Source organism: Perca fluviatilis, chromosome 5, assembly GCF_010015445.1.
Source record: "Perca fluviatilis chromosome 5, GENO_Pfluv_1.0, whole genome shotgun sequence".
Lineage (NCBI taxonomy): Eukaryota > Metazoa > Chordata > Actinopteri > Perciformes > Percidae > Perca > Perca fluviatilis.
Window position 1 is genome coordinate 30,824,477 of NC_053116.1, and position 14,627 is coordinate 30,839,103.

General features: G+C 41.4%; 1 protein-coding gene across 9 annotated transcripts in view; it reads left to right on the forward strand.

Annotated features, from left to right (window-relative positions):
* LOC120559580 (potassium voltage-gated channel subfamily KQT member 2-like) overlaps positions 1–12,939 on the forward strand; it is a 39,223-nt gene extending 26,284 nt beyond the window's left edge. For 2 of the 9 annotated variants that reach the window (XM_039801404.1, XM_039801407.1), the window contains 7 exons: positions 673–878; positions 4,706–4,753; positions 5,026–5,043; positions 5,793–5,898; positions 6,222–6,353; positions 9,993–10,086; positions 10,255–12,939. In XM_039801404.1, coding sequence (XP_039657338.1) covers positions 673–878; positions 4,706–4,753; positions 5,026–5,043; positions 5,793–5,898; positions 6,222–6,353; positions 9,993–10,086; positions 10,255–11,112 — 1,462 coding nt within the window. In that variant the 3' untranslated portion in view covers positions 11,113–12,939. The other 7 variants (XM_039801405.1, XM_039801409.1, XM_039801408.1 and 4 more) reach the window with 5 other exon arrangements.
* Positions 12,940–14,627: the final 1,688 nt, after the last annotated feature.

Genomic DNA, 14,627 nt, shown 5'->3' on the forward strand with positions numbered 1-14,627 from the left:
GGACCTTTTTAGATAACATTTCACTTAATGAAAAATAGAGTCTGACTTTTTTTGCACACCTTTTACATTTTACTCTAAAAGAAAACAAAATGTCAAACCTACATCCTTGTTTACCGCCCTGTCACAGTTGATTTATGGTTTCTGTTTAGTAATGTCTTTATGCAGTTTATTTGCTTGCTTCCTTTTTGCCTAATCAGCACTTAAAAACTTCTGTTCAGCAGGCAAGGTGCATATTGCTGAGTATCAACAGTGTGTTTCCTTTGACCGATTCCCGTTTATGAGGCGGAGCATACAGTATGATGGTGAATTATTTTGCATGATTTGTGTTCACTTTTTGCATACAGTGAGATCACAGCTCTTTCTTTTTGAGACGTGCAGTGTCACTTTGCTTCCCATGCATGCTTGCTTGTAGCTTCCTGCTGCTTGTCTGACCTACTGAATGCTCGTATGTGGACATGGCTCCTTCTGCTGTAGGACATTGCCCATTTTGCATTTCTTCTGAGGTAAGATTTATTATCACATCAGTGCTGAATTAGACACATTCCCAAGCTTACACTTAAAACAACAAAGCAGTAGGATGAAGACATTTAGTTACAGATAGTTGTGTACTTTAATTGAGTGATGCTGTAAAAACTTGGTTACATTTCCCTTCTCATGATTTGCTGTCTGTAGTCGAAAGGCTAGCCTGAAGGACAAGGTGTTCCCCAGTCCTTCTAAGGCTCCCATGGCCAAGGGGAAAGTCCAGTCTCCAGGGGCAGAGGACGGGGCTGAGCCGAGTCCCAGCAAAGTCGCCAAAACCTGGAGCTTCACTGAGAAGAACCGAGGGCCAAAGCACTCCTTCAGAGTCCGGGGAAGCACCTCACGCCAAAACTCAGAGGGTGAGGAAACTCCACACAGTACAGAATAATGAGTGTTAGAAGGACAGCCCTACTACCACTACTTTAAGGTGGAAAGTCTCTGAAACATTATTTAAATCTTCATGGAACACTTTAAACAGTTGGCAGCTGTTAAAAGGAATAGCTCGACATTTTTGGGAAATCCGTTTATTCGCTTTCTTGCTGAGAGTTAGATGAGAAGATCAATATCACTCATGTTTGTATGGGGAAAAATGAAGCTACAGCCAGGAGATGGTTAGCATAGCTTAGCATAGAGAATGGAAGCAGGGGTAAACAGCTAGCCTGGCTCTGTCCAAAAGTAACAAAATCCACCCACTAGCACCTGTAAAGCTCACTGATAATAGCTTGTTTGTTTTTAATCTGAACAAAAACTGAGCACTGTGCAGTTCTAGCATGTAAAACAACAACGTTTTGCTCTAACTTCATATTTAGCGTATAGGCATGACAGTGGTATCGAAAACTATGGAGGATGTCGTTTGCTGTACAGATTATAAACGCCTTTGAAGCAAAATTGTGATTTGGGATTGTTGGCCGTAGATATAAAACTGACTTGACTGTCAATCTTCTCATCTAACATCCCAGCATAAAAAAGTGAATAAGCGCAATCCCCTAAAATGTCGAACTGTTCCTTTAGGCCAATATTACCTGCTTTCACAGTGTTTCAAATTATCGAATTGAAATGAGAAAAGAAGAAGCCTCTGTTATATTTTGCAGTCTATGAAAACAAGCATAAATAAAAGGAAAATATATGTCCAGTATTTTAGAAAGCCAATATGTTGCTCCATTCATAGTGGAGAAGTGAAATCTTGCCTTCGGTAATGCTGTTTTTCAAATTGAATCTGGTATTTAGATTGCAAGTTACTGTTTATTAATCAAACAATATACTTAAAATAGACTTTTGTACACATTGTTGACACTGTCCACAGTTATGAATTCAGTTGTGGAAGGGTATACATCACAGAGCTCTGTGTGGCTCCATGCCAGCTCAAGGCCACAATCTCTCCAGCTGTGTGTTTTTAGAAGGAGTTGATGGCCCTATTTTGTCAACCTGGACCCCAACCCATGTTTTTGTGTGTAAGTGACTGATGGGAACAACCATTTTTTAAAGGATCCCTACAGAGGTTAACCTTTTTGTTAGAGTAAGAGTAAAGATCCTTTTTGTTTAAGAATGAAACAGCCCCAAAATCACTATCAACAAACTCCATCCATCCATCCATCCATCCATCCATCCATCCATGCATCCATCCATCCATCCATCTTCGTCCGCTTATCCGGGGTCGGGTCCCCAAACTTCCCGGGACCCCAAACTTCCCTTTCCCGAGCCACATTAACCAGCTCCGACTGGGGGATCCCGAGGCGGCAATCCCCTATCATCCTCTAGCTCTGCCTCTAACATAGAGGGCGTATTAGTTGGATTTAGGAGTTCCTCAAAGTGCTCCTTCCACCGCCCTATTACCTCCTCAGTTGAGGTCAACAACGTCCAATCCTTACTGTACATGTACATGGTTCCCCGCTTCCCCCTCCTGAGGTTGGGAACGGTTTTCCAGAAGCACCTTGGTGCTGCTTGAAAGTCCTTCTCCATGTCTTCTCCGAACTTCTCCCACACCCTCTGCTTTGCCTCTTTCATGGCAGAGGCTGCAGCCCTTCGGGCCATTCGGTACCCTGCAACTACCTCCGGAGCTCCCCGGGATAACATAATTCCAGAAAGACTCCTTCTTCAGTCGGACGGCTTCCCTGACCACCGGTGTTCACCACGGTGTTCGTGGGTTACCGCCCCTTGAGACACCTAAGACCCTGAGACCACAGCTCCCCGCCGCAGCTTCAGCAATGGAAACTTTGAACATTGTCCTCTCGGGTTCAATGCCCTCAGCCTCCACAGGGATGCATGAAAAGGAGGTATGAGTTGAAAGTCTGTCGGACAGGGGCCTCCTCCAGACATTCCCAATTGACCCGCACTACCCGTTTGTATTTACCAGGTCTGTCCAGAGTCTTCCCCCACCCCCTGACCCAACTCACCACCAGATGGTGATTTGTTGACAGTTCCGCCCCTCTCTTCACCCGAGTGTCCAAAATATACGGCCTCAGATCAGATGAAACGATTATAAAATTGATCATTGATGTTTGGCCTAGGGTGCTCTGGTACCAAGTACACTTATGAGCATCCCTATGTTTGAACATGGTGTTCGTTATAAACAATCCATGACTAGCACAGAAGTCCAACAACAAACAACCACTTGGGTTTAGATCAGGGAGGCCGTTCCTCCCAATCACGCCTCTCCATGTGTCTCCATCACTGCCCACGTGTGCGTTGAAGTCTCCATCACTGCCCACGTGTGCGTTGAAGTCCCCCAGTAGAACTATGGAGTCTCCCACTGGAGCCCCATACAGGACTCCATTCAAGATCTCCAAGAAGGCAGAGAGTTTCCCCCCCACAACCTGCAGGCGTAGGGAGGCGACCCTCTCGTCCACCGGGGTAAACTCCAACGTAGCAACGTTCAGCCGGGGGCTTGTGAGTAACCCCACACCCGCCCGGCGCTTCACACCCTGGGCAACTCCGGAGAAGAAAACCCATCCAGGAGTACGGTTCCAAAAACACCATATTTTTGTTGTACTACACATTGCTGCTGCTCCTCTTTTCACCCTGTGTGTTGAGCTCTCTGTTTTAGCTACAGAGTGAGGCATCACACTTCTATTCCATCTTTGTTGGGAGTCGCATATGCGCATTATCTAGGACTACTACCCAGTCAGAAGCAGAGTATGAGGATGTGCCATGCTAGCAGCTAGGCGAGCATTATAACGTGTGCTACAAAGTGATGCACGTTCGTCACGGAAGTAAAGGCTGGACTACAATAGAGCAGTTTGGAGCAGTTTGTGAACAGTGTTTTCTGATGGAGATGGTAAGTGCCTTTGGGGTGGACCTTGGGCTTTTTCACCTTGTAAACCTATAACGTGCACAAAAAAGATATATAACACAATAAAGGAAATGGATAAAGCCAAAAAGCATAATATGAGCACTTTAAATGAACAGTAATTTTATCGTATTTCATTCGGCTCTCCACTGTTCCAACAATCCCCACTCCGATTTGATTGAACTAAACCTGTTTACATGTGAAAATGTGCTGGTTCTATACATGCTAAAAGTATTGTTTATTTAAATGGGACCTGGTGAGATATGTAATGGCGATTTTGGGTCAGTTTCTCGTTAAACAAATAGGATCTTACTCTTTACAAAAGGTATATTTCTGTAGGGATCCTTTCCAAAATGTTGTCAGACACAGAATCACAATCTGAGTCTGTCCGCGGCAAAAACAGCACTTTTAGTTGACATAGATTGACGGCGCGCATTTGCCCTATAGGATTACATTGCAGCCCGGTTCGTCGCTGCCGGTTACAGTGTTCTTGCTAAATACTGAACCAATTTCAAAGACTTTTGTTAACATTAGTCAGTAAGACACCAATGCATGGGAAAATAGGGTTGAAAAAATACCAACATTTTCCATTAATTTTCTTTAAGTTTCTGACCCAGTCATTGTACAGTAACTGTCATACAGGTAATATTGCTACGTACTGTATATAATTTCTCCAGCATGTAATCAAACATACGAGGAAGAGGGGAAGATTTTCTCAACATGCACATTGTGCTGGGGAGACAGAGGTCCATTGGTGCAACTGCATCCATATGTCATCCAGGCCGCTTTGTCAAACAAATACACTTCTCTTTTTCACCATTTCTTTGCATCTTTGTTGAACAATTTGAAAACCAATTCTCATTAGTTGTTTTTCTTCTTTCGCCTCATGGCATGTTAAAGTGCTGATTGAAATGCAGGATGAAGACCTTGGACTGAAGAGTTCTCCAGGTTAGACAAGTCATCATGACATGTCTTCAATTTAGACGGTGATATACTCTGTAATGTCTAGCTGTATATTATAAATTAAAAAAAAAAATAAAAAAAGGGGGGGGGGTGGTGTTAATAAAAAAAAAAAAAAACCCCCCCTTTCAAAAAAAAAAAAAAAAAAAATTGATTGGCCGGCCAAATTTCCTTTTTTGGTTTTTTTTGTCTGTCATTGTCATCCTTCTAGAATCCATAACAAATCTTTCTCCATGTCTCTCCTTTCTCTCTCTTTGCAGCAATTGAAGGTTTAATAAGTAAGACATTGGGATATTTTGTTGGTTGGCTTTTATGAAGGAAATTATCAAAAGAAAAGTCAGCTTCACTGGTCTGAGAAACCTGCATGTTGAATCTGCTGAGATGTATTCACTTGACATGAACCCTTTTTAATTTTTTCTTATGAGTTTTCCCCTCAACGGTGACTGAAGACTGAAGCATGATACGAGCTGAGAACAAGCATGTATTTATTTCAAATCTAAGAATTGATAAGTATTTATTAACAGTACTGGAAGGCTTAATTAATTGTGGGTTCAAGTCAAGTGGTGCCAGGATAATCCAAAATTGACCCAGAGACAAAATGGCCAAAAGCCCTGCTTTATCTTGCATGAAGAGACCTCACTTTCCCTACCAGAACCTCACCCAATGTCTGATTAACTGTGATTAGGTCTTTGCCTGTATGCAATACGTTTTAAAATCCATAGATTAAAATGCTAATCTAGACTGTAATTGGTGGTGGGAAGAGAGTACTTGTCAGAAAAGGTTTCAGTAAAGCTTTATCCCATCAGCACTATCCTTCAATTCTGCACCAAGTCCTTTTTTCTGTTGTTCCACAAACCCCGCTCACTATGCTCACAAACTGGCTAACTGGCTTGAAACCAACTTGGTAGTTGAATTGAGCACCTTTTAAAGCTTAAAGCAACAACTCTGCTTTGCTTCTGCTGTGGACGCTGGGCATGTGAAAGCAGATTAAATATTCTTTAAGAGTTTCCTTGTCTTTGCTCTGTAGAGGCGAGCCTTCCAGGAGAGGAAATTGGTGACGATAAGAGCTGCCACTGTGAGTTTCTCACTCAAGAATTACCACCAGGCTTGAGGGTTACAATAAGGGCAATCTGGTAAGTATTCACTTTAATACCCAATTTTAATGGTTCTGCAATGTTCACACATGGGCAATTATGATGCATTTTTAAAGAAAGACATGTTGACATGTCACAATAGCAGGTGTCAATAAAAAAATAAATAATGGCTGAATACAATTTAGCTGGTTCATTTTCCTGGTTTGGATCATGCTGGCTCACTCTCACACTGTCATGACTTACTGGGACACATACAACAGAGCCGTCATTAATGTTATCAGTAACACCTGTGCTTTTCTGACAAGTCAAAATGTCAGCTGTGAAAAAAGCCTACTCATACTAAATAATGTGTCCTCCCTCAGCATCATGAAGTTTCTGGTGTCAAAGAGGAGGTTCAAAGAGAGCTTGCGGCCTTACGATGTCATGGATGTGATCGAGCAGTACTCTGCAGGTCACCTGGACATGCTGTCTCGCATTAAGAACCTGCAGTCCAGGCAAGTAAATGCTCACTATACAGTATATTACAGTTTAAATCTGACCCACACTTCTTTCCAGGTTATCTCAGAGTGAATAACCTGTCCAACTGTCACTTTCACTGTGAGCCTATTCTATAGAACAGTCCCGCCCCTCCTCCGAGAGACCTTGGGTTCCGGAAGTAAATTTCCCATTCATTTCTCCCATTGATGTCTGGAAAAATCCGAATATAAAGAGTTTTAGACCATGCCTTAGGCTAACCAGCTACGACGTGACTCATAAACATACAACATATCATTTCGAGTGAAAAAATGAACAGAAAATCCCCCAAAAGTCAAAGGTACAAGACTGTATACATATTTTCATTATTGAGCGAAGGAATTACTCATCCCATAAACCACTGCGCACCACTGAATAAAGGAAGCTAACGTTAGTTTAGCTAACAGCTAATTAATAACCACTAGCTGAGACAGCATGTAATAACTTTAAAAGACCCTCAAAATAAAACCTAAAAATAACTGTTAAAATATATAACATTAGCTTCCCGGTGGAGGCTAAGGGCAGAAGCGTGGAACAGATTGGGATTCGTGCAGTGTCGTAAATCCTTGTAAAACAGGATTATCATTTTGCGCATGACGGATCGTGCAGGCAGCACAGATCGGGTACCGACAGCTCCCCCTCCTCACCAGCATGAGTTCCACCAGAGCCGGTCTATGGAGAGCCATTTCACTCCTTATTAAGCTCCATTGTACCGAATTTGGTTGCAGTTCCGGCAGAGTTCCACTGGGGGTGATCGCAGGCGAGTGCAAAATGAATGGGACTCTATGGAGCTAGACGGCTAAATTTGTCTCTTTTGCTTGATTGCCGTTGACAAATCTCAGATTTGATTGTGGTTTTTGCAAGTTCAACATGGATTATAGGTCGAAAGTTGAATGAACAAGTACTTATGTCCTTTGGATCTTACAGGTTGAGTCGTTGTTGCCTATACACGCTAGTATTCTGCTAATGAATGCTGATTGGTCAGTGAAGGACTGATTACGACAAGAGATCCCATTGCTGGCATCCGAAGCGGAACCAGAATGTCAGAATGAATATTTCGGCGTGGTCTTTAAAACATTAGCAAACCTCTTTCTAGCACGTGTATTGACAGGGAGAGCCTACCTGTCAGCTGTGTTGTCGATGCCTCGAGAGCTTGCCATAAAGCAGTATCTCTGGCCGTACGATGTGTATGACGTCGTTGACATTTTAAAAGGCTTTTTAGAACAAAAAAGACACTTTTAAAAAATCTAACACCCAGCAGTGTGTATTTTCGTAGCCTCCCCTTTCGAATGCAACATTCAAATTACTAGACAAAAAATGAAAAGTGGATTTTCAGGGGTATAGCCCCATAGAGTACCATTCATTCTGCACTCGCCTGTGAGCACCCCCTATATGGAATCAGAGTGGAACTGCAACCAGTTCAGAAGCCGGAAGAGCCTTATTAGAAATTCTCTGGTTCCACTAATCAGAGGCATCACTGTGGGATTGTGGGATTGTTCAGGATTGTGGGTAATGAAGTACTTATCCAAGACATCGCGAATAAAAGACATTTCTCTCAAAACAAGGTTGGTGCCCCATGAACTTTTGGCATCTATATGAGCATATACAATCACTTAGTCATGTCGTAGCTGGTTTTAAGTCTACCATCGCCGGTTACGATTTTATGGCTTATACTCCAATTGTCAATAGAGAAATTGCATTGTATTTTTACTTACGGAACCAGCTATGGGCGGGACTGTTGAGCTCTATATCCACGACGTTACACTTCCGGGATTGCTCAGGTGCCGCCGGAAATTCTTCCAGCTGTCTTTCATTTCGACAGGGTGTCCGTTACCTTCCACTTTCTTTGTGTTGGCATTTTAAACATCGGTCGATTTATGAGGACTATAGATAACTGCTCCTCAGATCTCTGCAGGGTAAATCGAGACAGCTAGCTAGACTATCTGTCAAATCCGAGTGTTCTGTTGCACGACTAAAACAACCTTTGAACGTACACATGTTCCACCCAAACAAGTTCCTTCCAGAGGCTATTTTGCAGAAGTGCCGTTGCTCTGTGCAGCGGTAAGCACCGCCCAAGACGATTGTGATTGGTTTAAAGAAATGCCAATAAACCAGAGCACGCTTTTCTCCCATCCCGGAATGCTAGCCAGACCCTCTTCCGCAGCGCTGTGGAGGAAAGTCGGGCGATGCGAGACTACTGTGGGCATAAATGTCAGGCTGGATATGGAAGATAACATGGAAGCAATTTTTCAGTTATTTTTTACACTGTTGTTCAATATGAGTTTAAATTCAGTATAATGTGATTCAGCAATACAGTGTTTGTGGTGTCGCTGGATACATGTTGTGACACACAAGTCATTGATTTGCCTGTTTCATTTGTCCAACGACATGTGTTGTATTTTATGTCTGTAACATTTATATGTAAAAAAATGATTCGCTCTTTCAGCTTTGAATGCGTCACAAATTCATTTTAGATATAACATTGATGTATAATTCACATTGTGTTACTTTCCGCAAATTAGCTCCTTACATTTTGATCCCCTAAAGGTCTAACATAAAGAATAAATATATTCCAACTGTGAAATACATGCACTCTTCATCCACAAAGCAAGTCAGACTCACTGTATGTCTTGTGTGTGTGGAATATATTGTTCTCTTAGCTAATGTGATTCCCACGTTGCTTCATTTTGCATTGCACTCATATCGTCTCTGTGTGCCTTGCCAGGATAGATATGATTGTGGGGCCCCCTCCCCCATCAACACCTCGCCATAAGAAGTCCACTGAAGGTCCTAGGTTAGGTTGATAGACTGCACCTCTAGAATGACCATGTTACCAGCATTATGCTCCTTATACCACAGTCCAAATATTGAATCAGTTATAAGCTACCTTATTATTTTGATTAGCAGAACCCCTTTTGAGTTCAAGCCACCTGACCTGTCTCGTTTAGCTAGATAATACATGCAGTGAGAAAGCACTGTTACATATTTTATATTTAATAGAATCAAGAAAAGGCTTCAATAAACAGTTTAACGTGCAACATTTTGAGGATGTTGTGCAGTTACTTCAGCTCTAATGTCACACTATATCAGCTGCTGTCAAGAAAAGGCAAAGAAAGAAAAGAAAAAGTGAGACATGCCGTCACTTTTTTCACTGAATGTTAATGAGCCATGTCATATGGTCTCACTCAACAGGGGTTTGACAGTGCTAGATGCTTGCTCTCATATTGGAGAGACAGAAGGAGAGCTCCCCCAGCTGGATGCAATGGAAATGAAGCATGAAGCACAATAAAAGCATGCCAAGTGATGCATTTTGGCCCAAAAAATGTCCCCTCTATTCACACTTTGTTTCATTAAAGACTGCCTAGTCTCATAATGCATGCATTCACACTGTCCAACTGACATCAATACTTTCTCAGGAAAGGCCATCATCATCATAGTCATTCATTCATTCAAAACATATTTATAGCTTGATGAGTATCTCCAACATAAACACTTTCTATACATGATTTCCATGTAACAGTACAATAGTTCACATTATGGCATCATGAACTTCTAAAATTAAACCCATGTGGCAGAGCAGTGTTTTTTTAATCTCAGATATAAATTTTCTCAAATGCTAGAGTTGACCAGATAGTTGGTAAAGGTCCTAAAGCTGAAGGAGGGGCTGCAGAAGACCAGAGCATGATGGGACGGCTGGTCAAAGTGGAAAAGCAGGTATGAATGTTTCTTCCAGGTGTGTAAAAGTAGTACGAGTTGGTTTACGCTGAGGTCAACCAATGGAGTGTGTGTTCATGTAATTTGTGTTTTTCTGATGATGAATTTATTTTAATTCTGGGGATGGAACACCTTTTCTACATTGTGTGTTTTTCTTTCTCCCTGGAGGTGGTCTGTATGGACAGGAAACTTGATTTCCTGGTCAATGTGTATGTGCAGCGTATGGGAATCCCTCGTTCGGAAACAGAGGCCTTTTTCAACTCTAAAGAGCCGTATCCTGCCCCGCCTTACCACAGCCCAGAGGAGAGTAAGCAGGAGAAGGAGTTTAAAGAGGAAGTGAAGGAGGAAAAGAAGGAGCAGGCATGCTCACCTGCCGATGTCCAGTGCTCTGATGGGTCTTTGGAAAAGAAAGATCCTTTACTGGGTCAGTATGTGGCGAGATCGGTGGGTACTCCCTCTGGCAGCCACAGCCGCCCCTCTACCTCCTGGCAGCACCAGCTGCAGCACCCCCTCAGTCAACCTGCCTGGAACAGCAGTGTTGCCAACAGCCCCTCACCAGTCGGTGGCAGCGGCGATCATTCGCCCACACTGTTCCGCCTCCCGCCTCCACCTGCTAAGGTTCACGACCGATCCTCCTCTGGCCCCGGGGGCAGCGGCAGAGAGAGTCACTCCCAGAGCAGGAGGCGCCACAGGAGGCAGATGTGTCAGCAGGATGCTACCGCCGTGGAGAGTGACACGTCTCTATCCATCCCATCTGTTGACCACGAGGAGCTAGAGCGCTCCTTCAGCGGCTTCAGCATCTCCCAGGCCAAGGAAGACTTCTTTGGGCCTTCTTTCTTTATAGGCTCAGGAGGGGGAGCTGGAGCAGAGCCTGAAGCCGCAGCTGGACCTTCTCTCTGTGCCAGGGTCAGACCCTTCATAGCAGAGGGAGAATCAGACACAGACTCTGACCTATACGCTCCCTCACCCCTATCCTTCACCGGAGAGGTCTCATGCGGAGAGAGGGCATGGCAAGGAATGAAGTAGGTCAGGAAGAACTGCTCCGCCTGGCAGGGAGGCTCATAGTAAAATATTTCAGTGCTTCAGGTGCCATTGGGAGACCTATCATGAGACCTTGTAGCCAGCTGACTAACTGTTGCTGCTGACGATGCTATCACAGACTATTTTAGGTTAAGTGAATGGTTACGACGAGTATATTAATGAAGATGGTAAAAAAACATGTCCTTATAAAAACAAAGGGATTGTCCTTAATCACCTTTTTTGTTTGTGATTACAAGCAATGCATTATTACAGTTGCATTGCATCCATCAAGATCTTGGTTAAATAGAAAAAATGCTGTTTAGGGACATTTCTTTAACTTAGTTGGGGACATTTGTGTTGTATTTATTAGTGATGAAAGGTACACAAACGTGTAGATGTGTGAGAGTTATTTATGCCACTTCATTTTGCATTGCCCTTATACTTGACATTGATTTGTATGGAACATACAAGAGAAAATCACCTTGATTTTGTTTATGAATAGTAAGTGCATTTCAGCACTTCTGTTACACTGACCACTTTAACTTTGAAATCATAGTGGGAGTTAGTAATGCAAGATTATTTCAGTCTTATCACATGGTTAGCATAGTGTCTTCTAAACTTCTAAACCTTTGAATGACTTGAGGTGGTATGATGCCAAAACCTTAGCTATGATAATCAATTAGATTATTGCAGAGTAAAAAAAAGTGTGCTTGCTTTTCAGTATAATTATTTCAGCCTAGTGTTTAGTGAATACAACAGAAGAACTCCCCTCAAGGTATTGCAGATACTTCCCCATCAATAAACTTGCTGCATGGTATGTTACATAAATGGTTGATTTAAGGACTGCGTTAATCAGACTACAAAACCAAACAACAGTGGCAAAAAGTCAGCTGAAAAATTCCATGAGCGTTTCTCTTCTGTACAGACAAACAGAGAGTAAATACAACATGCATGACTGGTTTCAAGCTACAATTTGTTAATTTTTTAATGGGACTATGCTTGAGTTCCAATCATGTAAATGCAGCCCGAGCTTGCTAATTTTAATGGCTCTTCTTTTTAGGGCAAAAATGTTTGAATCATGTACACACTTAATACAAAGGCAGATGTTTAATTTTACAAATGGGAACAATATGGGCTCAAACGGACACAACATGCTGTGTTGAAGTTGGACTGAGTAAATCATATGGGACACTTACTTAGTCAGACATGATGGTATTTTGCCTGTAATGCATAGGTCAGTCATTAAGACTCTCTGCTGCTATGCGAGTTGTGCACTAAATGAGGAAATGCAATAAAAAGCAAGCAAGGCAATCAAGAACCATCCTTTACCAACATTAACATGGCCTTATTTTTCACACCAAAATCCATTGTTTTGTAAGTAAACAATTTCATTCTAAATATTTCATAAAAGTAGTGAAAGTACATTTTAAAGTATTATATAGGAGGTTATGTGGCCTGAGAGCAGTTGTTCTTTTACAATTGTAGCCACTGATAATGCTAAAAGCATGGGATTCATAGGGACACCCGTAGCATGAACAATTCTTATTAAAAGTAACCCAAGTTAAAGCTAATTGAACATTCTGCAACATTTTAACATTAACATTGAACATGTTATTTAGTAGAGACTGTTCAAACAACATACACAATCCATATATATATATATATATTTGTTTTTTTTAGAAAAGAAGAAACAAACCTATTGGCATGTTTTCTTCAACCCAAAGAAAGGATCTGTAGGGTTTTACATGATACAGTGGCTCTTAGTTCAACACCATTATGTAACTGCACCTTCTTCTTCTTCAATAATAAAACTTTGTACATCACTGAAAATCATCTCTTTGGTCTCCTGTTTTTATGTTCTACGTCAATGCTGTATTACTGTAGAACAAGACTGTGAGAAGTGTATTAGCCGTATGGTGTAACAGTGGCCAAGTATCAGCAGAGGGCAATCAAGAGCTTCAGTTGAGTTGGTCCTTGTTACAGTTTTTTTCAATCGATTTGGCACATTTACTGAAACAAACTTACAATTGTCAAAACTCTAAGAACATTCAGCACATCACTCTGTGACCTGCAAAATGTGATTCCTCAATCAAAAGAATTAACTCACGTTTCAAATGTAAATAAATCCATCAATGAATAAATCATTGTCATCAAAACAAAATGTTCCTTTATCATTGCTTAGACCAAGACAGTCAAAATGCAAAAGCATCTTGTCAAATGACAGTGTATTTTGAAAGTATGATAGTTACCCACTCTGTAATATTGTTCAGTTGCTAACATTGTATATTTAGGTAGCTGAAAAGTATTCATGTCAGCCATGGCACACACTATACTTTCAACAAAACATTTGTTTCTTATTGTATGTACACACCAGCCAACTGCAAATACATAAAGAAAGTTTGTACAGAAAAAACTGTATCAACCTCAAGGGTCATTCAATCTATCATCTCTGTTTGGCCACAACATTTTATCGACATCGCACCTGATATCCTCCCTTGCAATGCAATGAGGGAAACATCTTTTGGCATGATGCAGCCACCCCTCTATAACATTTTCCTGTGATATCCTCACCTGTCACCTGCTTGAGTTTGGTTGCTCTAAATTGTGTGGAAATTGAATTGTTCCCCATCTAGCATAAGTCTATCCATCTGACAGCTTTTACACGAATACCACATACTGTAACTATTATGTATCTAATATGTGTGTGACAGGTTATTGTGATGGTTGGTTGCTCTATTTTGCATGTAGGGATTTACACAATGAACAAGTGTATAATTGCTTTTGAGAGTAATGTGATTCAGTAGCAAATGATAGCAGACTATTTTGATCCGTAAGGCTTCCTCAGTGTATTTTGTGCCAAAGCAATAATAAATGACTATAGTGATGTGAATAACTGACCTATATATAAATAGTGATATAGTTTGACAAAGTTTAATAGTCATTTGACTATTGTGTCAAAACGATTGAGAAAAACAGTAAAACACAGACAGACAGACAGACACACACACATACATACACACATACATACATACATACATACATACAATTTTTGAACCTGACTGCAAGGATTGGCTCCCATTCAGCCACAAGAGCATCAGTGAGGTCAGACACTGACAATGGGCGATAAGGCCCGGCTCACCGTCTGCATCCAGTTTATCCCAAAGGTGTTGAATGTTGGAGGTGTTGGGGTTGAGGTCAGGCACACCAATTTTAGAAAAACATTTATTTTTAGACATTGCTTTTCAAAAGGGCCATTCCTAAAATTTTGCAACAAAGCTGCAGGCACTTTATAGGCTAAAGTATTATTGTATGGTGTAATGTTTCATTACATAAGGAGACATATGCTAATTTTCAGGTTTTCACTTGTATAAAAGGTTTCTACTGGAACATGTTTACTTGTTTTGAAGGTGTTTTAAGACTTTGGCATGCTCTGATATTGTTGTCAATTTAAACAAATCTAAACTGTATTTTCAATTATTTTCTATTCTGCATGAGTTGAGTTACAATAATATCAATGTAGA